This window comes from Vidua macroura, chromosome Z (assembly GCF_024509145.1).
Source record: "Vidua macroura isolate BioBank_ID:100142 chromosome Z, ASM2450914v1, whole genome shotgun sequence".
NCBI lineage: Eukaryota > Metazoa > Chordata > Aves > Passeriformes > Viduidae > Vidua > Vidua macroura.
In genome coordinates this window covers 63280246-63304096 of record NC_071611.1, presented here as the reverse complement: position 1 = coordinate 63304096, position 23851 = coordinate 63280246, and the positions used below count along the sequence as shown (strand labels likewise).

General features: G+C 37.1%; 1 protein-coding gene across 2 annotated transcripts in view; it reads left to right on the top strand.

The window, feature by feature from the left end:
* The window catches only part of PCSK5 (proprotein convertase subtilisin/kexin type 5), a 228952-nt gene that overhangs the window by 137789 nt on the left and 67312 nt on the right, over positions 1-23851 (top strand). For both annotated transcript variants that reach the window (XM_054003177.1, XM_054003178.1), the window contains exons 11-13: positions 8543-8660; positions 9665-9853; positions 19170-19306. In XM_054003177.1, coding sequence (XP_053859152.1) covers positions 8543-8660; positions 9665-9853; positions 19170-19306 — 444 coding nt within the window. The remainder of the gene's footprint in view (positions 1-8542; positions 8661-9664; positions 9854-19169; positions 19307-23851) is intronic.

Sequence of the window (23851 nt, the reverse complement as noted above, 5' to 3'; positions counted from 1 at the left end):
CTCTTTACATATCAATTCTCAATGTGGTGCACTTGTGAGAATGTTCTAGGCAAATATCTATCATGCTTGTATCCATCCATAGCAATAGTGACCATCTTTTGGATGGGGTAAGTCTGTCTTTTTAAAAAAACAGCAAGCACTTGCATTTATGAGTATCAAAGCTCTTCTTCACTGCTGTTGCATTGCTATAATGCCTTGCAGTAGTTACAAAACTGATGGTAGTTTTATTATCAGAGTGTGTTCACTTTAATTAAAATAGGATTCAGGCCAGTTAGGAAGCAGATCACACTATCTACAATGTAGTATTTTAAGTACTTAATGTATCTTGTCAGGATGTAGAATTTCATGTAATAATAGGGAAAAACAAGGGTCTACATAGGACAACTCAGCACAGTTAGATGCCTGAAGTTATTTATAACAGTATCCATTTTTTGTCCAGAAAAATCAGCTTTTGAGGATTTGGTTTAAGTAGGGGATGCAGAACCTCACCCACCACACTGACATTACTGGCCAGCTATTTTTATAGACTTGGCTTACTATCTAACTTCCTTTTGCTTCAGGTTACTGATCAGCATCTACTACATAGCTCCACAGGGATACTGTGAAGTTGGTTTAGTTTAATAATTTCTCTAGTTATTCTGTTCAGCATCATAATCATTAAACAATTTGCAATACACTTTTTATGTGATTTACTGCATTGTTTGTATATCCTTTTTCTGACTAAATCTGCTGCAGCAGTATGCTCAGTCAGGAATTAATTTTGGTGTAAAGAACTGGGGTGCAGGGAGGAAGCGGAAGTTTGAAAATCTTCCCCTGTAGACTCATAACTATGAGTCTGCCACTTACTGTGAAATGTAAATTTCTATTTTGCAGTATTAAGAAAGAAGAACCAGGATCAATGAATTTTAAAAATTCCTGATAAACTGATACAAGTCTCCAAAGCACAATGTAGTCACAAAATACATTTTTTCTTTAAAATGTTTTCCAGTGGATCCTTGTGCTAAAAAAAAAAAAAAAAAAAAAAAAAATTCAGTTTAAAAAGACTACCACTAAAAAAAAACTATAGCTTCTATTACTGTAGATGCTCCTTAGCCAACTTTATTTCAGCAAACATTTTTCTCACCCTTCTAAACTTGTATAATCTTCAGATTTATTCCATTCACATAAGCTGTCTTATTTGAAGTGAATTAATGTCTTCAGTAAAGGCTTTATGATTTACAGCCAAATGCTGCTCCAGAGAAGTCTTAGAAACCTGCTGCAGAATTTTCATAGCAATCACCAGTCAGCAGTAGTCAGGTTTTCTGTTTCCATCACAACTCTGCTGCTTCAGAGGCAGAGAAGTAAGCCAGTCTTCCTGGTCACTCTGCTGAGGTATTCAGCAAAGCTTACTGGTGTTTTCTCTGACTCTGGGTAAGATATCCCCATATGCAGGGCACAGTCTATGTGTGAACACCATGTGTTCTGAAGACTTCATTAACTTGATTAACTCATTCCTAAACAAGCTCTGAGAAGTAAATCAGGAACTGTTGGCATGGGAGAACTTATTATGGCTGTGCTTGATAGTCATGGATGCTCACTGCTTACCATGGACCAGATGAATCCCTAGACTAAGGATCTCCGCCTGAAAGCTGCTAATGCTCATGAGAGGTGGGAACTATTTGGGTGATATGTGCTGTCGCTACTAGTAGAGCCTGACTCTGACAGCCCAAAAGTGTACTTTGCTTCTAGTGCCTTATGTCAACCAATGTCTCTTTATTAACCACTTGAGTTTTAAAATCCTGAAATAGATAAAATATGTAAGGATATGAAGGACAATAGAATCTTGGATTTAACCTCTCAGTGTTTTAAGATGATTTGTTTTAAGGCTATTTTTTTTTAATGACTGCAAAGCCTCATAGCAATGTCAGAGTTACATACGAGCTACTCAAAAAGGTAGACTGGTTACTGGAGGTTTAGTTTCTACTAACTATCCTGCTAGTTTTTCTGGGCAGTCTGTATTTTTATTTTTTCAATTAATAGGAGCTTTAATATTTATCAATTAATAGGCAGGAAGAAAAATGTAAAATCCAGAAGCCTCTTCTTTTTTTTTTTTTTTTTTGTCAAATCTATTATCAGGTAAGCCATGCTTAGTACATTACTGAAGAAATTATTTGTACTAATGCAAAAATCAGAAACAGACATAACTGGAATCTCAATAAAAACAATTTTTGAACTATTCTGTTAGCACCTTTCTGACTACAAAAATCTTCAAAGGCCTGGAGCACCTCTGCTATGAAGAAAGACAATGAGGGGTGGGGTTGTTCAGCCTGAAGAGAAGGCTCCTGTGAGACCTTATAGTGGCCTTTCAATATATAAAGGGTTCTTAGAAGAAAAACAGAAAGAAACTTTTTATTATGGTCTTTTGTGGCAAGACATGGGGCAATACTTTTAAATTGAACAAGGATAGATTTAGACTTAAATGAAGGACATTTTTATACATGGTGCTTGGTAACAGTCAACATGGCTTTACAAGGGGGAAATCATGCCTGACAAATTTGGTGGCCTTCTGTGATAGGCCTACAGGATTGATGGATAGGGGCAGAGCAGAGCAACTGACACTGACATCATCTATCTGGACTTGTGCAAAGTGTTTGACATTGTACCACTGAACATCCTCATCTTCAAATTGAAGTGACACGGATTTGATGGGTGAGCCACTTGGGTGAAAAACCATCTTAAAATGGCCACACATACAGAATTGTGTTCATTGTCCACATGGAAACCACTGACAAGCTGTGTCCCTCCACAGTCAGCACTGTAGCAGATACTGTTCAATATCTTCGTTGGTGACATGGACAGTGCAATCAAGTGCACCCTCATCAAATTTGCTGACAACATGAAGCAGTGTGGTAGTCAACACACTGGAGAGAAGGGATGCCATCTAGAGGGACCTTGAAGGGCTTGAGTTGTGTGAACCTCATGGAGTTCAACAAAACAAAGTACAAGGTCTTTACACCTGAATAACGGCAATCCAAGACACACCCACAGGTTGGGCAAAGAAGTGATTGAGAGCAGCCCTGTGGAGAAGGATTTGAGAGTAATTGTTGATGAAAAACTCAACATAGGCCATCAGTGTGGACTTGCAGCCCAGAAAGCCAATCCAGTTCTTGGCTGCATTTAAAGGAGTGTGGCCAGCAGGTCAAAGGAGATGATTCTTCCCTCTACTCTGCTCTTGTGAGATCCTACCTGGAGTGCTGTACACAGTCCACAACATAAGAAGGACATGGAACAGTTGGAGCAAGTCCAGAGGAGGGCCGATAAGTTGATATAAGGACTGGAGCATCTTCTTTGCAAAGACAGGCTGAGAAAGCTGGGGCTGTTCAGCCTGGAGAAAGGAAGGTTGTGTGGAAATCTCATAGCAACCTTGCAGCATCTGAAGGGGGCCTACAGGGAAGCTGGAGGGGGACTCTTTGTCAGGATCTGTAGTGATAGAACAAGGCATAATGGGAGCAAATTGGAAGAGGGGAAATTTGGATTGGATATTAGGAAAAAATTCTTTACTCTGAGGGTGGTGAGACACTGGAACAGGTTGTGGATGCCCAACCATGTCAGTGTTCAAAGCCAAGTTGGATAACGCTTTGAGCAACTTGAGGGGTAGATGTCCTTGTCTATATCAGAGAGCGTTGAGACAAGTTGATCTTTAAGGTCATTTCCAACCCCTTAATAATCTATGATTCTGTGATTCTATGATTTGAATGGTGAGGCACTGGAATAGGTTGCCCAGAGATACTGTGGGTGCTGTATCCCTGGAAGTTTCTCAAGGCCAGACCAGACAGGGCTTTCAGCAGCCTGGTGTGGCAGAAGGTGTCCCTGCGCATAGCGGAGAGGTCAGACTACATGAGCTTTAAATATCCCTTGCAACCCAAATCATTCTGTGCTTCTACAATCCTCTTCTATGATAGAGAGGCCCTTCAGATTCTTATTGTGCATCATTGTAGCTGCCACTTTTTAAACAAATCTATTGGGGAACTTTATGTTTTTCACAACCTTCTCTAGTACGGTGATAGGTCTAAGAATTCAATCTTCCCGCATCCATACTGAGTCTTTAAAAATTCCTGGATTTCAGGGAATTCTTTGGGGAGGAAATACTTAGTTTGCTGTTGCATTTGGTTTTAGGTCCAGAAATTGAGGGATTGTTCTGTGTAAAATACAAAAATACAAATAATGTGCTTAATTTGAAAACCATGAGGGAGTTGGTTTAAAAAGTAAGAATGAAAATGCATGTTCTTGCACACTTGTGTTACTGGCTTGTAAAGCAGTTATGTATTTCAGAAATCACACTCAGTTGTCACAGGTTGCTGGTGACAAGTTGATATCAGATAGGAATATGGCTGAAGCAAGATGAATTATTATTCAAGATCAGTGTTGTCTTAGAGAAGACATGACAAAACAAAACAGTTTAAGCCATGTCATCATAACATTTCTCCCCTTTTTGTCCCTTTAATTCTTGTTAAACAGTTGTTTTTCCTTGTTGAAATATTTCAATATTCCAAGCAAATGACAGAAAAGCAGTATGGAATTGTTGAAGCATTATAGAATTAGTTCATTCTATGTGCATGTCAAATGTAAAAGATTGGTGTAGATTGGTTGAAAGTATTTATGGGCTGAGAGTAACTCAAGAGGCTCACATATTCTAGACCTGCTAAGCAATATTTAAGAAACCATAGTACATTTTAAAAAATCATGGACATTTTAGACTCCTATTCTGTCAATCTCATTTTAGATAAAGATCCTATAGCAACATAAATGGATAGATCATTATAGTTCACAAATCAAACAGATTAATCTAGTTGAGGAAGCTGCATATTCCTCATTTGTTACACTGAAATTATTACTATTTCTCTCCTGATTTGATATGTGTATACAAAATGTTTCTATTTCAAATGCTGCTTTCACAGTACATGGGATATGATATATAAAAGGTCAGAAATATAGTAGGGAGAAAATTTTATGCAAGCCTTTTGTCACATGAGTAAAATAGCAAGGAAGGCTTAGTGTTTAAGTTACTGATGAGACATCTTAATGACAGGCAATGAAACTGCAGCCTAGCAAATCAAGTTTAGCTGCATTGGAAATGTTGCGTTTTTAGTGTCTGGGCCAAATTTTTCTGAAGTCTGCATGATTCTCTGTTATGATTTATCAACACAAGCTATTCATATTTCTCATAGTCAAGTTAAATGGGATATACATCCTAACTTCAGATTTGAGGGTAGCTTTATATGTAAATGAGAAAGTTACTGAATTTTCAACAGCAATCTCAGACAAAAGCAAGGAGATTATGAAAAAGCCAGGGAAGTCTCTCCAGCAGCTCAGAAGGCCTTGTTTTCATGGTGCACTAATGAGGAATTGCACCAGGGGTAAATAAATGGACTTTAACTCTGAGAAATGTTAAAGATGAAAGATGAAACCATCTTTAAGAAAGATTAAAGAGATCAGCTAAAACTTACTATCCACTTTGTGTTGTGGGAAGCAAGTTTTTCTCTGAAACATGCCCTGTACCTGTAAGGCTCTGTGTATGCCTGTGATTTTGCAGAAATAAAAATGATCAATTAGTACTGCTGCCTGACTGGAGAGAGAATTCAAGACAGCTCTACCAATGGACACCTTGGTCACACCAGGACATCACATTTTCAACTCTTCAGCTTAATAAAAGCAACAGTCTAGTCCTCAGCCACCAGCTTACATTGTATCAGCCTTGTATCTGTGTTTCAGTTGTGAAGGACAAATGCCTTTGTACAAAACAGCCCAAAACTCCCTCTTGACATTTATAATGACTCCTAGCAACAGCTGAACCCAGTAGCAATTCACAGCAGTGATAATGTAGAGGATGTGAGTATGTAGGTGCAAGGTCTGGAGGCCTTTTACGCTTGCAGTTAGCTTATCTCACTCTGCAGTCATCATAACCTTTCAGATAGTGCTTTTGATTAATTTGGGTTAGTAATGTCAACTCAGTATCTTTTACATACAAATCAGTGGCAGTTCCAGGCATTTCCTAGAAGACATTTATAGTTCTATGTAGACCACCAGGTTATTGTTAACCTTTGGGACAGGCATATTGGCATATAGCTCATGGGAATACAAGGATGTACACATATGAAGAAGCACAATTTGAAGGTAGTAGAGAGAAAAATCTGATTTCTTCTCTAAGACACAACTACTTTGTTTGATTTTCTCCTTAATTGCTGTAATTTGGTCTTTGAAAATTATGGGTCTCTACTGATACCTTCAGCTGCTAACCAACCCACTGGATCAAGGCTTTGAATTGGAAATGTTTTGGACAGCCAAATGTCAGTGCACATGGGAGGATTTAAGAGTAACCCTGTCTATCAGGAAGTTTTTATTTCAATGGGAAGGCCTTTCAAGGGAAAAAAGTATTTCTGTTTCAACTGAAAAAAAAAATACATCAAGTGCAGAACTTATCACTACACTGCTGCTCTCATGCAAGAGATTTTAAACATTGAGTCATGGACAAATAACATGATCACAAAACCTTGAGTGGTAATTTTTTCTCCTGGATGAAAATTCCTCCTAAATTCTGTCTTCCAAGTAATTGATAGGGTAGGAAGGATAGAAAACTCACTCCATAGATTTTATTTGCATTTTTAATGTGCATACTAGTGAAAAAATTCTGTGGGTAAATAGCTTAAAAGTGACATAAGTTTCCATCTGAAGGTCACTGACTGGTGGTGGCAATGTCACGTGCTTTTCTGCCCTTATTTCTGGTCAAAAGAAGGTGAGGTGAGCAAAACTTTGGCTCTTGGAGCTCATAAGGTGGGTTGAACATACAGCATTTTAAAACCAGACAGCTTGAGCTCTAATTCAATATAAGTTGCTAACTGTCAGGAATTAAAAATGCATTTTCCATGGGTTAGCTGAAAAAAAATTTCCATTCATGAAAACTTAATTCCTTGCTTTTTGAATGTACTATACATAGTAATGGTGTGCAGTTACACACCATGTGAGTTGACTCTTGTTCCTCCCACTTATCTTCCAAGCAGACAGAAGAATTATTAATTAAAATTCTAGTGTAAGAACAGACTTATGTCTTCACAGATAAATATGCACTCATTATCAGATGCAGTGTTTGCAAGATAACGTCTAAGACTAAGGACATTTCCATCACAGGAGTCTTCTTCATACTGTAAAATGTTCATCTAAGCTCTCCTTGTCTTCATGTGCTCCACCCACATATAGAAATAGGAATCTCTTTCCCTATCCATTTGTTTCTTGAACACATAAAAGAGAATTCAGAATGCTGAAGGAAGGCTGAATTTATTTATTTTCATATATTTCATTTGTGTTTCATTTTGGAACACAGTGCTTGCCTTACATGGCAGAAGAGCTGCATGTAGATATCTCCAAAGGAAGATTTTCATGCTATGTGCATTTTGGTTTGGGGCTCATGGGGAAGGAGATGGGAAGAAAACCAGACCATTACACATTCAGTACACCTTGCTGTATTTTTCATTGAAGAATCCTTTTCAGCTGGCAGACAGTACTAGATATTTGGAAGTTGTGGTCCTTAAGATTTGGACTGTATTGGTTTGAGAAGGCTGGGGTTTTTTTAGATAGAGTCCTTTGAATTTTGGTTTGGCAATGAATAGAGATTGCTTTCACAAACCTTCTACAACATGCAGTTGGAAGGACTTATACCATGCTTTGTTGCATTGCTGGTTATACTTGCACTTAAAATTTTCTGTGGGTTTCTGTGGTAGCAAGAAAAACTGATTTACTAATATTTGCAATCTAAACTCCTCCTGTGGAAGCTTTTTTCTTTCATCTTCTGCTGTCAGAACTTTATCAAGAATACCAATTTGTCACAATGGAACGTCATGGCTAGAAACTCTTCCAGTTCATCAAAACCTTTTTGCAAGTCTCTGTTTAGATTGGAACAGCAATCAAAAACACACAGCTGATTCAGTAAGTGCTTTTCACCGTCATCAAGCAGACAGCTTTAAGGAGATGGTGGATCTACCTAATTGGTTGGCCAATGGCAAACCTACAGGAACAGAAGAGCATCCACATGCTGCTTACACTCAGGGAAGTTCAGAGAATACAAGTTACAAAATGGTCTGTTCCTCCTCAAGTTTGTATCAGCTTCCTTGAATACACATGCATGTGTTTGGTATTTGAGTAATGGAAGTAATTTTCCTCTCATTCATTATGCTTAGCCCCTTGTCATACAAAATGGCTAAGCTAAATTGAGGCACATGGACAAAGGGCAGCCAGAGGCAATTTTAGTCATGGCATTCTGTAGTTCTCATGGTAGGCGGTGTAGGTCGTGCCTCATGCCACTTCTGTAATAAAGCCGTGAACAGATTTGTTGGAACAAATTAGATATAGTCATTATTGTTCCTGGCAATGAGATTTTGAAGCTTTGAATGAAAGTAAGGAAGAAGAGAAAAGAAGTAACTCCTGTTAGGATGTGACACTCTGGAATTAGTCTATGATGAAACCCAAGGGTTAATGCTATAACTGTATCCATTCTGTTTGTACCTTGCAGTGAGCCACCTTTATGGATTTGGACTGATGGATGCTGAAGCAATGGTGACAGAAGCAGAAAAGTGGACAACGGTGCCTCCACAGCATGTGTGTGTGGAGAACACAGATCGGCAAATCAAGTAATACCTGCTACCAAAACTCTTGCTGGCATAAACTTATGGAAAGAAATTGAGTATAATTTACCCCTCCCTTGCATTGTGTATAATGTATAATTTTTAAAGCCATACCAGGGAGTCTGCCACATTTACGGATGTAGTGCACGGGAAAAGGCTCTAGTTTAAAGAACATTGCAGAAGGTGAAGGTGTAAAATAATCCAGACTGGCTAATGATGGATTTTTATATAGATGATACATCAAGGAAGAATAATATTTGGTTGAATGCATTTCAGTCACCTTTGCAAGAACAGTCCAATATGTAAATAGCAAATATGCTCTTGAAACTGTGTGATATTGTCTCTCTCCGATAGTCTTAGGAGAGTCTCTAGTTCAGAGGCCAAAACTGAACTGCTTTTCATTTGCTAAGGTCTCTATAGAACCAGGTTTAAGAGCAAAATTCTATTATGTGCACTTCATGGATATAGTGACAGCATCAAGCATGAGGCACACTTCCAAAGCACTAAGAATATTGTTTGATAATTATATTTGAAAGGCTTGATCCATAACTGGTATAGTCTGTGAGGATATCATGCCAATTTAAACCAGCTGAGTCAGATGCCTTTTGGTAAAGTCAACATGTAATACTCGCTGTTACGTAAACTAGGATTAGCTATGCCAGGCATTTCCTGGGGTTTAGCAACCAGCTGTGATCCCATGACAATCTCAGCAAGTCTCAGCTGGCCACTAATCCACAATAATGCTCTGTCCTAAAGGCTTATTCCTATTTTACCTTTTGTATGTGTTTAACAGAAACCCAGGCAGTTGCCATTAGCCATTATCTGCAGTGAAATAATTACCCTATAGTGGTATTTTCAGCTAGGAAGCACATGTCAAAACTAGTGATTATAGGCTACTGACTTCTCAGTTGTCCAACACTGTCATTCTCTACTAAGCAAAAAAGATGAGGTTGTGTATTTTACACAAAAAGCAAGAAATGCTGATGTTGTTTGCTGTGCTTCTGTTACAGAACAATACGACCTGACAGCATTGTCCGTTCAATTTACAAAGCCACTGGCTGTTCAGATAATCCTAACCATCATGTGATCTACTTGGAGCATGTTGTTGTACGTATCACTATTACTCACCCTCGACGTGGAGACTTGGCAATTTACCTAACCTCTCCTTCTGGAACTAGGTCACAGCTCTTGGCCAACAGGTATAGTATGACAACCTAATTTCACAGTACAGTCAGCATGTAGAGCCTGTATAGACATGTCAGTGTCAGCAAAGAGCAGTCAAGTCATTACAGCAGGAATGCTAAGACACAGGCTAATTATTTTTTCTTAGAGAGATGGGCAGAGTGAAGTACAAATTAACTCGGAGATGACAATCTCAGTAGAAGAACAGTGTTAAAACTGTTGAACTCCAAGACAAAGATTAGTCAATTTCAATACTTCTTGTGTGGCTCACCATTTATTTGATGGCTGGAAAATGTGAAGAAAACAGACTCAGTGTTCATAAGGAAGTTGAATCAAAGTGTTTCTACATAGCGCCACTTATTTTCTGATTTCCTCTTTTCTTATCTTTTTTTTTTGATAGCAATGAAAATCAGATAGAATAATGTATATTTACTACTATGTTTTAAATCCCCGATGTTACCTGTTTCCAAATCCTTTTTTTCAAAGTAAACATACTCAATCCATGAAAAGCTTATAGTAGGACAACACTGAAAAGTAGCAATAGCACTTGAAATTAAAGGGTTAATTTGTAAATTGCAGATTAAAGCTTTTAAAAGTTAGGCATTGCCTTCAAAATTTTTTTTAAGTTAGACATCAGTTCAGTGATGGATACTTGCTTTCAAATGTCCAGCCATTTTAACAACAGCTAGTAGGAAGGATCAATCTTCTTCCTCATCCTGTCACCTCTATGTTATATTTTTGGAGAAACTGTTACAGTGCATCAAATTGTCTTTTTTATTCTTCTTACTGAACTCAGACAAGTATCTCTTTGCCCAGTGTATCATTGGACAAATGATAAGTAGAGGGAATCATTAGCAAACTGAAAGACTTCTCAGTGATGATTCTGTTTCTCTGATCTACTAGCAGAAATTTTCTTCAAAGAAAACACTGGCAGTCTTTGCTATGTAAATCTCGCTAAATCCATGGTCAAAAACACCACCTTCTACCAGACATGGTTAAGGCATTAAGAAACATCAGAAAACTTTCCATATTTTACTCCAGTTTCAAATATGCAAATAAGTTACATTTACAGTAAGAAATTCTTGTATACTTCTCCGACTAGCTAGAAATCTTCTTTCTGATCGGACCCTTATATGATAGATAATTCTTTTTCCTTGATGACTTGATTTAGATGACTGCCGTTTTGCTAGACATAAAGCATGGCTCCCACAGAAAAGTTGATGTTTACTTATGTTACATATAAGAAACTGCAAAAAATGTCATCTATCAAACCTGTGTTGTGTGAGCTTTTCTGCCATCATGCTTAAGCCTTCACAAAATTAATATCCCTAGTCCTACTCCTCAGGGCTTTTAATGAATTGAGAGTGGCCTGCTTTCCAGACTGCTTTTCATCCATGCTTCCTCAGCCAGAAATGCTGATTATCTAGCTCTGGAGACTTGCATGTCCTCCTGTATCTCAGTGATAGAAGGACTTATATTTCCTCTTGAAACAGCCTGTTACAGAGACACTTGGAGGTCAAATGGACTTGCTTCTGATTGAGCTGTGAATATGCATTTTCATTAGAGATTATGTTAAATTAAAAGAAAATGTAAACTGAAAATATTCTTCAAGCTGTAGACACTAATTCACCAAATGGAGAGAAAGTTGTCCTGGAAGTTTGGGGTTCTCTAGAATATCTCCTGTGTTCCATTGTGAGTGCTGTCATAGGTTGTTGATAAAGCACATAGGCACACATATCTGTATCTTCCTGCTGCACTACTGCACTGAACAAAGAATTTGTCTTCTGCTAACCAGTGCAAGACAGGTTTCTCTTATTAGTTATGAAACAGACTTTTGTTTTTCTGTTTGAAGAAATCCTTCTTTAGTTTTTTCTTCCATTTTCATGCAGTAGTTCTTCCTCAGTTCAAAATGAAAAAACATGAAAGACATCCAACTAGGTATCCAAACAAAACAATCTTGTGTAAACCCAGTGGTCTTAACACAGCTAACTTTTGGCTCTAGGCTTTCATGTGCTGCAGCTGACTCACAGCAAGTGGGAAATACATTCCAGGATTCACAGTTCACCTCTGGTGATGACTGGTGTGTGGAATAGGTACAAAATTTAATTCAATCAGTGTCTTTGTAACACCTGCACCTTAAAAGTAATTCTTTTCTGTACATGCAGTAGAGAAAGGGAATGCAAATATACATAGTAAAATAAGAGGATGTTCACCTCTTTCTTACATCATAGTATCAGGAGACTAAACAGAAAACAAATAAACCTGAAAGGCCTTTTCACATTTTCTCACTTTCCAGGAAACAAATTATTCATGACGGAGCTTGTAGAGTCTCACCAGAAATTCTCTTCCCATGGAAACTTCAGAAATATATCACATTGGGCTGATGGGCTACTAAACAACTCTGGGCTACTAATATTAGGGATAAATGTATATTGCAAATTCTAGGTCTGAAATACCCAGAGCCTTCATGAGGCCTTTCTTAGGGTAAAGTGAGGGATATGAACATAATACTTTCTGAAATGGTGTTTCAAGGCTTACTTTATTTGGCCTTGCTGTAAGAAATCATACAGCAAAGAGGTAGTAATTTCTTGAAATTAGGAGTATGCTGTGTGTTGCTGATGTATATGTTTTAGCATTATGATATGAAATAAAACTTGAAATAGGATTGTTATTCTCTAGTTGTTATTCTCTAGTATGAAAAATTAGTTATGAGGCATTTGATTTTTAAAGTATCAATATTACTGAATATCAGTGAGTAAATGCATTCAGTGGTAAGCATTCATGGAGACATACATTGGCAGCAAATAGTCTTTTTTTTTCTGCTATAGGCAAAGGCCCCAGAGGCTGTTATACATTGCTACTACCTGACTAAGATGTTTTTCTCAGATATACAGGACCTTTAAATGTGCACAAACAGGATTAATAGCAGCAATACCAGCTGTTTTTACTGAAACCAGGGAAAACCCCATTGCTTTACATGCAATGTAAAGCAGTTACACATCTGGGTTTAATTTTAAACAGTTTGCTTGGTAAAATGTTTTTAAGTGCAAAAGGTATATTTTACATGTGCACTTCTCCACCAATTCTGGAAGAAAGGTCATTGTGTGTAATTTCTGGTGCATTGACAAGTAGGTCCCTCAAGGCAATATTTGGCCTTTTTTCTGCATATTTTATCCTTAATGTTGGCACCCCCTAAAATTACTTCAGTAAGAAAACTTGTTAGTCAGAAAAAATGTGGATTCCTTTGCAGGCATTTGGTGGATAACACTGTCACTGCTTTAAGCCTTATGTGCATTCTTCAAAATCTGCATTACAGGGAACATCTGCTTTATTGTTTGGAAAGTACTAAACACGATTACATTGGGTGTGCTGCACCAGAGGAAAATACAGGCTGGAAGTGTATTGGCTGCTGTGAGGATGAGGCTAGAGTTAAGTCCAGAGGGGAGCAGTATCCCCTTTCCAAAAACAACTGGCCAGTGGATTTGGCAATGTGGGTTTCTGAGTGTTTTTTGAGACATACCAAGGTCAGTTCTAACAAACATTCAGTACAGGCAGGCTATGGAAGAGAAGCTAGATACAAAGATAGTAGGAAAAACAAACTTAGGGCTCATTTGCCTCCCACTGAAGGCATGGCTTATTTAATTCTTGCCCTTTAAATTTAAAACAGCTGTTGCCATTTGAACTGCGTAACTGAAATATTTCAGCCACATGGTGGCAACTTTCCAGGCCACTAGCTTCATAAGCTTACATGGCCCTCATATTAATAATAATTTTCTTCAGTAACAAAAGACTGTATCTTCATTACCATCTTTTTCCTGTCATGAAACCTTAGACAATCAGTAAATTTTAATAATATCCTCCTCTGCAGAACTCTTAGACCAAACCCAAGTTATTCTTATCTAATCTTACTCAGTTGTTTGCTTCATAAAATGCCTTGGTGATCTAAAGAAGGGGAACACTTTCTTTATAGGTATGCATCTTTTTTCCAGCTTACATGTTATACTTTAATATTAAAGAAAACTAACATTTTAATCCTAATATGATGAAACATAAGGGCCAATCTTCATGCTAAGTCTCACTGAAAAGGTCTCTGAGGTGGTAGTAATCTAAGTCCACAATGAGCTAACGATAATCCTGTTCTTGTAATGTGTCTACAGGGTGAAACAGTACTTGGAAAACCATTTCTCCCAACTCATACTTGCTATGTTTTGTTTCATTCATGTTGGCTATTTTTTTTCTTTTCTTTTTTTTTTTTTCTTTTGGGGGGTTGATGAATAGATACCCCACTACTGAGCAGCTGGCTGACCAGTGGAGTGTATGGAGCTCCTCAGCCTGACATGTTTGCAAATAATGATGGATCATTAAATGTGGATATGTGTCATTCCAGGGGAAAAGTTCTCCACTTTTAAAGATTGTGGTTGCCATACTAGCCACTATTTCAGGCTGGCAGGCATTGTACACTATTGTTCATGTTACTCCAAACAATTTTATCATGATAGTTCAGAGATATCCATTGTTCCATAAAGCTAACTGTGATAACCAGATATGACATGGAAAAAAAAAAAAAAAGTGTATGCAAATACTTTAAATATGTTTTCTTTAGCGCCACATCCAGATATTTTAAGTGATCTTCCACATGTAGATAAGAAAGCAAGAAAGCTTCTGAAAGGCCTTGTGTATTCTCTGACCATTTCTTTTTTTTTGAATACTTCAGTGCAAATGGGCAGTAGGGTCTGGCTGAAGCTTTGGTTAAGTCAGTTTGAGCTGTCTGCAGTTTTTCAAGGGCTACATCTCACAGGGAGCTGATGATTCGACCCTGTGGAGAAGAGCTGCTTTAAGGAGAATAGTTGACCAAAGCACTTTCGGGTATGCAGCTTGGGAAGGCACTATGTAGTCTTTTCAAACTATAAGCACACTTGAAGTCTTGTGGCTGTGCAAACTTCTGGGCAAGGACCACTTGCCCATGAGGCTGCCAGTTTGTGTGCTGGAGCACATCATAACAAAGACAGCTGCTGTAGGAGAAGAAAATTCTTACCTCTTTCCAGCTACTCCATTGCAGCCACAGCCACTCGCTAGTGCAGGATTTCCAGGTTCTTAATGCATTGAGTTCAATATACAACCATTGCTGTCAGTCAGGTGCAGCTGCACCTTCTCAGCTGAAACAAACAATCAAGATAACTGAAAAAAAGCTCCTTTTATGTGTTTACTTTTTAGTGTTCATGACAGGTAATGCTGGTGTTGCTAAATAAATCCTCTACCTTCACTGCCTTTTATCACATGAAATTAAAAATTGAAACAAATTCTTCCAAGCATTTAGGAATTTAAAGATTCTTTGCTGAAAAGCTGACACATTTGTTTATTGGGTTTTTTAATGCTATTAGAAAGTGACTAATTGCCTTCCTCTGGGTCTAAAGTTTGATTACAGATTAATATTTCTGCTTTAAATTATGTTCTTGAAGAGAAAGGTTATGCAATTTTTAGCTGAAGTGGCGGCAGTGGAAGAGATCAAGACTCTTGAATTTGTTTTAAGAAAAATAAGTGTTTTATTCTACACTGTGTAGCATATATTCTTACCTAGGCATATATATGGTATGTGATGAGTATGGCATAAAACTCCTCAGAGAGAGAAGATCAATTTTTTTTAATGTAATGCTGTTATTCATTGTAAGCAGCAGCTTATAATTATATAGTCAATCATGCAGTAACATCCACACCATGTTGAGTCTTCTGTTTCTAAGAAAGGTCCCCTGAGTAACTGAGTAACAGAATTGGCATTCTGATGTGCTTATGTTAGCAAACAAGTTTTGAAAATTCAAATGTTGTTAATCACTTTGGTCTTTAAAAGTGTGTTGCATTCATGAGTACAGGTATATGATCATGGTCATAAAAAACTATCAGATTATTCTAGTAATCTTGTTTAAGTATTTTAGTCTATAATAATCTGTAATAGTCAAGTAGCAGTTCATCAGACCATGTACTAAATTTTATGAACCCATGATAATCTGTGTCACAAGTGTGTCTTCAATAGGAATTTTGAGAATTCACAAAATTAAATCCTGGACTGGCTGCATGCTCCTATGCATTTCTTTCTGAATAAGGAATATACATTTGATCATTTCATTCATTTATTTAACACCACTTAAAGTGAAATCCCTGTATTGTCTCATAGGTTCTTTGATTTGAGAGTTTAGTGCATAAACAAAGCAAAGCAAAAGTACTTGGACAATTTTGTATGTCCAAAATACATACACAGAGTCAGAGTCAGTATGTTTCTACTTTGTTTTTAACTATTCTTTTGACCTGTCTGTGACTTTTTGACTTATTTCTAGAATGTTTCCTACAAATAAGAAGCACAGCTCATACATTCAAAGATTCCAATTTAGACCTAATTTTATAAAATTAAAATCTTTCTCAAAGAGGTATTGTTTAAAAAAAAATAGTCAATTTTCTCAGAAATAATATTACCCGATTTTCCCCATTTCCATGGATGGAAGCTTACAGTTGTGGTCACAGCATATTTTAGGTAACAGTGTTTTTAAAAACAAGACGTGGGGTTTTTGTCTCTTCCACCCAAAATGACTTAAAAGAATTATTAAAATGGATATCCATCGATACTTTAAAACTTCAAAACAAGACACACCTAGTTATCCAAAAAGTTTCCATAGTTACCCACTATGGAAAATATCAGGCTAATTACAGTAAAAATAAGGAGAAGCTCATGTTTCTAAAGTATATGAATAGGAGCTAAGTGTATATAAATCTGTAATTGTACAGTACTTGTATAATACTACATAATTTAGTTCCTACAAGAGCAAAGAGAAATACTGGTGCCTTGTTGCATTGACAACGTGTTTAGAAAGTAATACATAAGCTATCAGAAAACAACAGTATGGTAATTTGAATAACAGTTGGAAATAACCTACATGACTTAAATGGAACATACGTGCATGCAGATTCTGGATAATGACTGTGTAATAATTTCTACCATTTCAGTAAATAGTATGTGCCATGCCTTTGTGAGATTTGCTGTATTCAGACAACTGATTTAACAGTGACATGAAACAGGCCCATTCTGCTGCCAAAATATGTCTTCATAATACACTTACAGGCACATACACAGAAGCACAGAACTGTATCAGAAGAAAATCTCACACAATTAATCAGTGAAAATGATCCCAATGTATATTTTAATTTAGTTTTATAAGTGCTAATAAATTAGACTACTGTTATAGGTATTCATTTAGAATGGGAAAAGGTAGCCCAAACTGAATGGCAAGTTGAACATGAGCCAGCAGTGCCCTGAGAGCCAGGAGGACCAAGCGTGTCCTGGGGGGCATCAGGCCCAGCATCTCCAGCCAGCAAGGGAGGGGATTGTCCTGATCTGCTCTGCGCTGGGGCAGCCTCACCTCGAGTGCTGAGGGCAGTTTTGGGCACCAGAATGTAAGAAGGTTATAAAGCTATTAGAGAGTGTCCAAAGGAGGCTGCAAAGATGGTGAAGGGTCTGAAGGGAAAGCCATACATGGAGCAGCTGAGGTTGCCTGTCGTACTCAGCCTGGAAGACACTAAGGGGAGACCTCATCAAAGTCCACATCTTCCTTATGAGGGGAAGCCAAGGGGCTGACACCAGTCTCCTCTGTGGTGACCAGTTACAGGATCTGAGGGAATGGCCTGAAGTTGTGTCAGGGGAGTTAGGCTGTATATTAGGAAAGTTCTTCTGTGCACTGGAGTAGGCTCTCAGAGACATGTTGTAAACCTTGGGGCTGTCCTGTGTAGCGCCAGGAGTTGGATTTTGATGCTCCTTTCCAGCTCAGGATACTCTATAATTCTGTGATTTTATGTTTGAATTGAGACCATGAGAATCAGGTTTTGGATGAGCCCTATGAGGTGCACCAGTCCTGTAGGTCCATACAGTTTCTTTTGCAAGAAGTGTTGGACACAGTACCTGACCCCACGCCTCTGACTGACCAAAGCTTCCAGCAAGAACTATGGCATTTTATTCCTATCCCATGTGGCAGTTTTCACCAGGAATGTACCTACACAAGCATCCTGTTTTCCTGTTTGCTGAATTTCACAACCTTTTGAGAACAGAGCTTGAAATTAGCTTAGAAAAGAACAGATTCACATTAATTCAAATATAATATTTATGTTGTCTAATGCTAGGCTTTTCTCTGTTTTATGGAAAAGCATTTTCAATCCATTGGATTTTCTACTGTAGAGATTCTTGTCTTTTAAAAATATTTAATCACAGCTATTACCAGTGAAGATTTCACACACAAAGATCAAATTTAAATAGTGATGGATATTACACACACATATGTATGTATATACATGCATATATAAATTGACATGCATACATATCTCTGTGTGTATATATACACAAATATATAAAAATACATACATGTGAGTGTATAGTTACATATGTATTTTTTAAGTTGAGCCATGTGATTTTATTGGAGGCAACAGTCCCACTTAGAGTACTCTTCTCATCAATAGTTTTAGGCTACCAAGCAACACACTGTGAACACTAAATAAAAGTGCAAATTCTCTTGTGTCTAATCTCCTGCCAGGAAGGGTCCTCCTTCCCTGTCTCACAGGAGATCCCAATTACATTGCAGTATCTCAAAATTGGTCCTTCTATACTAGAATTATCATAATCCAGGCCTAAGTTCTAATGTCTTCACCCACAGCCTAAGTAATTAAATTATGGTAATGGTATTGGTTTGATTAAATCATCAGATGCCATTAGTCTCTCAGTTTACCCAAACTGAATTCTGTGAAGTGTTTGAAGAGGGTGATACCTTGGTTGTTTGAGGATTGAGACCAGTGTCTCTGTTGCATTACTTCCTCACAAGAAGTGATGTATTGAATCACTGTTATCTTAAACTTACTCTTTTTATTGGGTTTAAACCCCTTTTAACTATTCCAATCCAAAGCCAAAAATAAATGTTACTGACATTTTCCAGCTTACAACTTATTTGTAATTACATCATGCTGTTAAAGCAATGGAATTCTGTATTATATGCAGTTTTTCCAAGACCCATGAATCATATTAAAGAGTATTAGCAATTATGGTGTTGTTGCAATTAATTTGCTTGCCATTCTCTTTTTCATTATAAAAACATGATGGCATGTAAAGACTCTCTTCCATCAAGCAACAAAAAACTGTTGAATGTGCTTGAAATATATGTGAAAAAACCATCATGAATAATGTTATATGAAGGTACAGATGAACTAACTGGCTGATTATTCAGGAGTTTGAAAGTGCACACTTGGAGGCACAGCTCCCCAGGAAAAAAAATGTTTGCCTTGAAATAATGTCATAATTTGTTCTAGGCTATTTGATCATTCCATGGAAGGATTCAAAAACTGGGAGTTTATGACTACTCACTGCTGGAGTGAAAAAGCAGCAGGTGATTGGATCTTGGAAATCTGTGACACTCCATCTCAGCTGAGAAATTTCAAGACTCCAGGTAGGTCTCTAACATTTATGTGGGCTGTGTGAATTCTGAAAAGTGCTTGCTGTTTTCCACATTTTATTTACACCTGGAACATCTCACTGGTTTTAGTGTGAAGCCATAGCTGGAAAGAGCATTATTCTAAATTTAAGTTATCAATGCACTCTTCATTTTTATGTTACTGTTATTTACCTTTTAAGATACATGGTTTACTTTTATTTCTGTAGGTTTTTTAGATGATCTGTTTAAAAAAATTTTAACATACAGATCAGCCTCACTAAATCACTCTTGATAGAGTTGATAGAGAATTATAATTCTCTATTTCTACTCTTTATTTCTACTTCAGCTTTGTCATGTTCCAATAGCCAGTCTCCACTTTTAAAATATGATTCTTTGTCCAACCATTAAATCTAGTGTCTTACTGCCTGACTCACTAGTCTACATAACCTGATTTTATTTTTTAGGATAGTAAACCAGCAATCATAAGCCAAAATTTGAAAAGCCTTTACACAATATGTGGTTGATATGGTCTTCTAATGAAGACCAAGATAAAGTATGATTTTCAAAATTTCTGAGCAGTAAATGTCTTCTAGACTCTTGTAACTTTTTACACCATGGCCAGTGTTATTTAAATGTTAGCTGTATAGTCATATGGTTAACTTCAAGCACAGCATTTTGAGAATCTTGATTATTTTCCCCTAGAGCTCTTAAAGGAAGCACCAATATTGCCGGTGTTTTAAATTTCACTTTATCACCACTGATCAGTTCTCACCATAGCTTTCCAGCTATGGTTTGATCTTAACCAAACAATGTTAAATGCACCACTAAATGAAAAAGCAAAGTTTCCAGTACACTAAAAGGGGATAATCACTAAATGTGTTTGGAAAAGCAGCCACAGAGTATAAGCAAAACTGGTCAGAGATTCAGGAGAAGGTTTTGTGTTCGGGTTTTTTTTTTTTTAATTTTCAGTGTTTTAGAATTTGATAGATGGGGAGGTATTATGCAGCAAATAAGGAATTTAATTTTAATCAAATTACTGAAAAGAGACATAAATTAAGTATTTTCAACTCCACTTTACACTTGTTATTCCTGCCACATCCAGGAACATCTCTGGTGTGAAGGACAAGTTAGGGTAGCTCTTCACCTTTGTGTGTACTGGAACCCATTGGTTCATCCAACAGGCATGAAGGACAACCACAGAGCAATACATTTCAGCTATTTCTCTCTTCCCTGACACACACCTTGCACTAAAAATGAAGTAGCATGGAGCCATTTTGAAAACTTTTAATCTGGGCAATTCTCCAGCTATATTGTACAGGCCTTTTACATCACCAGGACGATCTCAAAGTGGCCTGCTATATTTCCAGCTTTACACTTAAAGGCCTGTTCCTGAACACTCCTGCACACTTCAACTATACATATAGCTGTATAGGTTTATTGATTTCAATACATTATATATACTCTCTCAGTATATATATACATTATATATACTCTCTCAGTAGCTACAGTAGCTAATCTAATGGAACTGATTTCTTTTCCTCCATCAGAACTAAGGCCTAAAGATGCAACTCTGGAAAAGGCATAGATAGTAAGGCTAGGGGACTGGGAGAAAGTAGGTCTGTAAAACCTAGGGTCTGGAGGAAGCTGATCTACTGAAAAAATCCTGCTGGAGAGCTTATCCTCTCCTTTGTTTTAACCGCAATGGGAAACACTGCTTGAGACTAGTTTGGTTTTTATGTGCATTTGGTTTTCACAAGATGCAGTGTGGTTGTGAATTTGGATCCTGGTTCATTGTATACTGTCTAGTAATGTATCCCCCATCTTTCTAGAGCAGTGGTTGCCCTCTGATGAAAGCTGTCCAGTAACTCTTCTGTTCAAAAAGATTTGGAAGTGCCTGCCATATATTAGTGGTGGATAAATTCAGCTGTTTGGGCATATCGGGATTAGTCTCTGCACTGAAGAGAACATGAAGTAAACAAAAGGTGCTTAAACGTAATTTATGCCTGGTGCCTCTCCAGTTCATGGTGCCTCTCCAGTTTATCACCATAGCCTGCAGTTTATCACACTGATACCATCATCATGCCTGTTTCTTGTTTGTGTTCTGTGCATGTGTTTACTCAGCTCTTGAAAAGTCTTATAATTAAGAGTTGCCATTTTTCTGTAATCAAATTAAAAAGAAAGACCCAACTTGTTATCATATCCCTGCACTGGCAAGGTAATGCCACACCTGTTACCTGAGAAGAAATTAAGAGTCCAGTTCATAAAAGTAATGCATGTGATTTCTACATTTAATTCTGTAGAGTTTATGGAGGTGAATATATGTTTGCTCTGAAACATTGCAATATAGATTTCTATAGATACAACATGGGACCTTTGTTACACATTCTAAATGCAAGCAGGGAAAGGATTATTCTAGCCAGATTAAATTATGGAATCAGCCAAAAATGGGAAAAGAAAGATTTTGGCTTAAATGTGCATACTTTGTTTATTCATTATAAAATTGTGTGTGTATGTATATATACTTGGTTATTGAAATATTTTCATTGTGCAAATTAAACCCACCTTGAGGCAGTCTTCATTTATTTACTGGCAAGTCACATGAATTTTTCTCCTCCTTATTTACTGAACTATTCTTAAAAGGCAACTAATCTCCTGAGAGACCCTACATTATTCCCCTTGCTGCCCTTTTGCACTATATATGCATTCAGAGTAACAATCCTTCCTGCAGTAATGTTAGTACAATATCTTCTGTATGCGTAAAATCCAAACACAGTATGCTATGCTTTAGGAGCATCTTAGCATCTTTATGTATGGTTATTTGTAGTAGGTTCTTGCAAATACCTTTACCAGTGCTCTGGGAGAAATGGAAAAATTATATTTTTCTATTTAAGTGAGTTTTGGCTCATAACAAATGGGGATAAAAAGATCTGAATAACTTAGCAAAACACAATTTTTTTAATTGCATCCAATGTATTACGGTTTGTATGCTCTGGAAGCGGTTTAGAACACAAAAAAAGGCAGGGACTGGACATGAAGAAGATGTATCTTTGAAAGGGCTGTAGGTATGACCACATACCTGATTGAAAATTATCTCCCTGTGTGACTTCTTTTTTAAAAAGAGAAATGCCATTAAGGACACAGTTGGATCAGTCTAAGGAACACAGAGATGTAACTTGATTCCCACATTTTCTTCCTTTAAAGAAAGAAAATACATGATTTGGCTCTTTTTAATCCAATGGGTGTTCAGGAGTTACATGTCTGTGGGTAGGAAAAGCAATTGAAAACAAGGTGTATCCAGTTTTACAGCCAAGGTAATTAGCTAGTAGTTTGGCAGCAGGTGTGGTAGATTCATCAGTGGTTTTTTTTTGTTTTTTTTTTTTAATCAAGATCAAATGTCTCTTTAAATAAAGCAATAATTCAGATGTGGAAAGTTGAAAGCTACTGTGTGACACAACAGCCACAACAGTCTCTGGTTTGTAGTTTCTGCTCAAAAACTGAGTATACCGCAGGGAAGGTTTCATATGAAGTTAGAAATTTTTGTCTCAAAATTATTAAATTGGATTGGCAAGAGACATAGAGATAACAGAAATGTCCATCTTCAGCCCTAGTATAAGCTATTTAAAAGAATTTGCTTATGGTCTGTCAGGTAGTGTATTTGGTTATTGTTGCTTACTGCTAAGAGTATACATGTACAAGCAAAGAGATACTTGTATTTGTCATGTCACTGGAGGCTACCAGATGGCATTGGGAAAAATACAGAAAATCACTTGTAAAGGTCTAATTAATTTGATTGTATAGATTAAAAAATCCAAGTGAATAATATTTCAAGTTACTGAATATCATTAAAATGAAAGAAGGGGAAGATTGCTTGAATTTAATTTTACATTAAATATACTACATTATTTTCTTGAGAAGTGTTATACCTGGATTATATTTCTCATTAAATAATAGTTTTCTTTGTGAAAAGTTTTAACCACAAAACAGCCTCCAAAACAGGATCATTCAAATTCTCCCTGCTTCTCTGATTTCTCTTTGTTCTAATGAAAATTTGACATTTACAACTAGCTCTTCCAGCACAGATTAACATAACCAATATGATGGGCTGATACCAACCTTCAGTTGCACCTTTTCAAGTAGGGATGTGGTTTTTATGTGTCTTTTCTTTAGCCATTATTTCAGGCCTGTGTGCTTTTACTCTTTCTTCAGATTTTTTCACCTGGTAGTATAGAGAGAAAGGTGGGGACTAAAAGTTCACCCTTTATGTTCTGACAGCATGAACTGATGACTTGATACACGTTTATCTTTTTATTCTTCCCCAAAAAACTTACCAGAAAGTCAGATAATGCTGCAGGTGGCCAGATGTTTTTTTCTGTCTTCACTCAAATATTAAATTGGAGGATAAAATAAGAGTGATAAGAGGATAAAATATTAGTGATGATTGCAGACAGTACAGTGATATATCTGCCAAATAACTGGCACAAATAAATTACAAATTATGCTGATTTGAGTGAGACACTGATGTTCTTCCATGGAGATTTTAAGAGACAGTGTTTCTTGTTC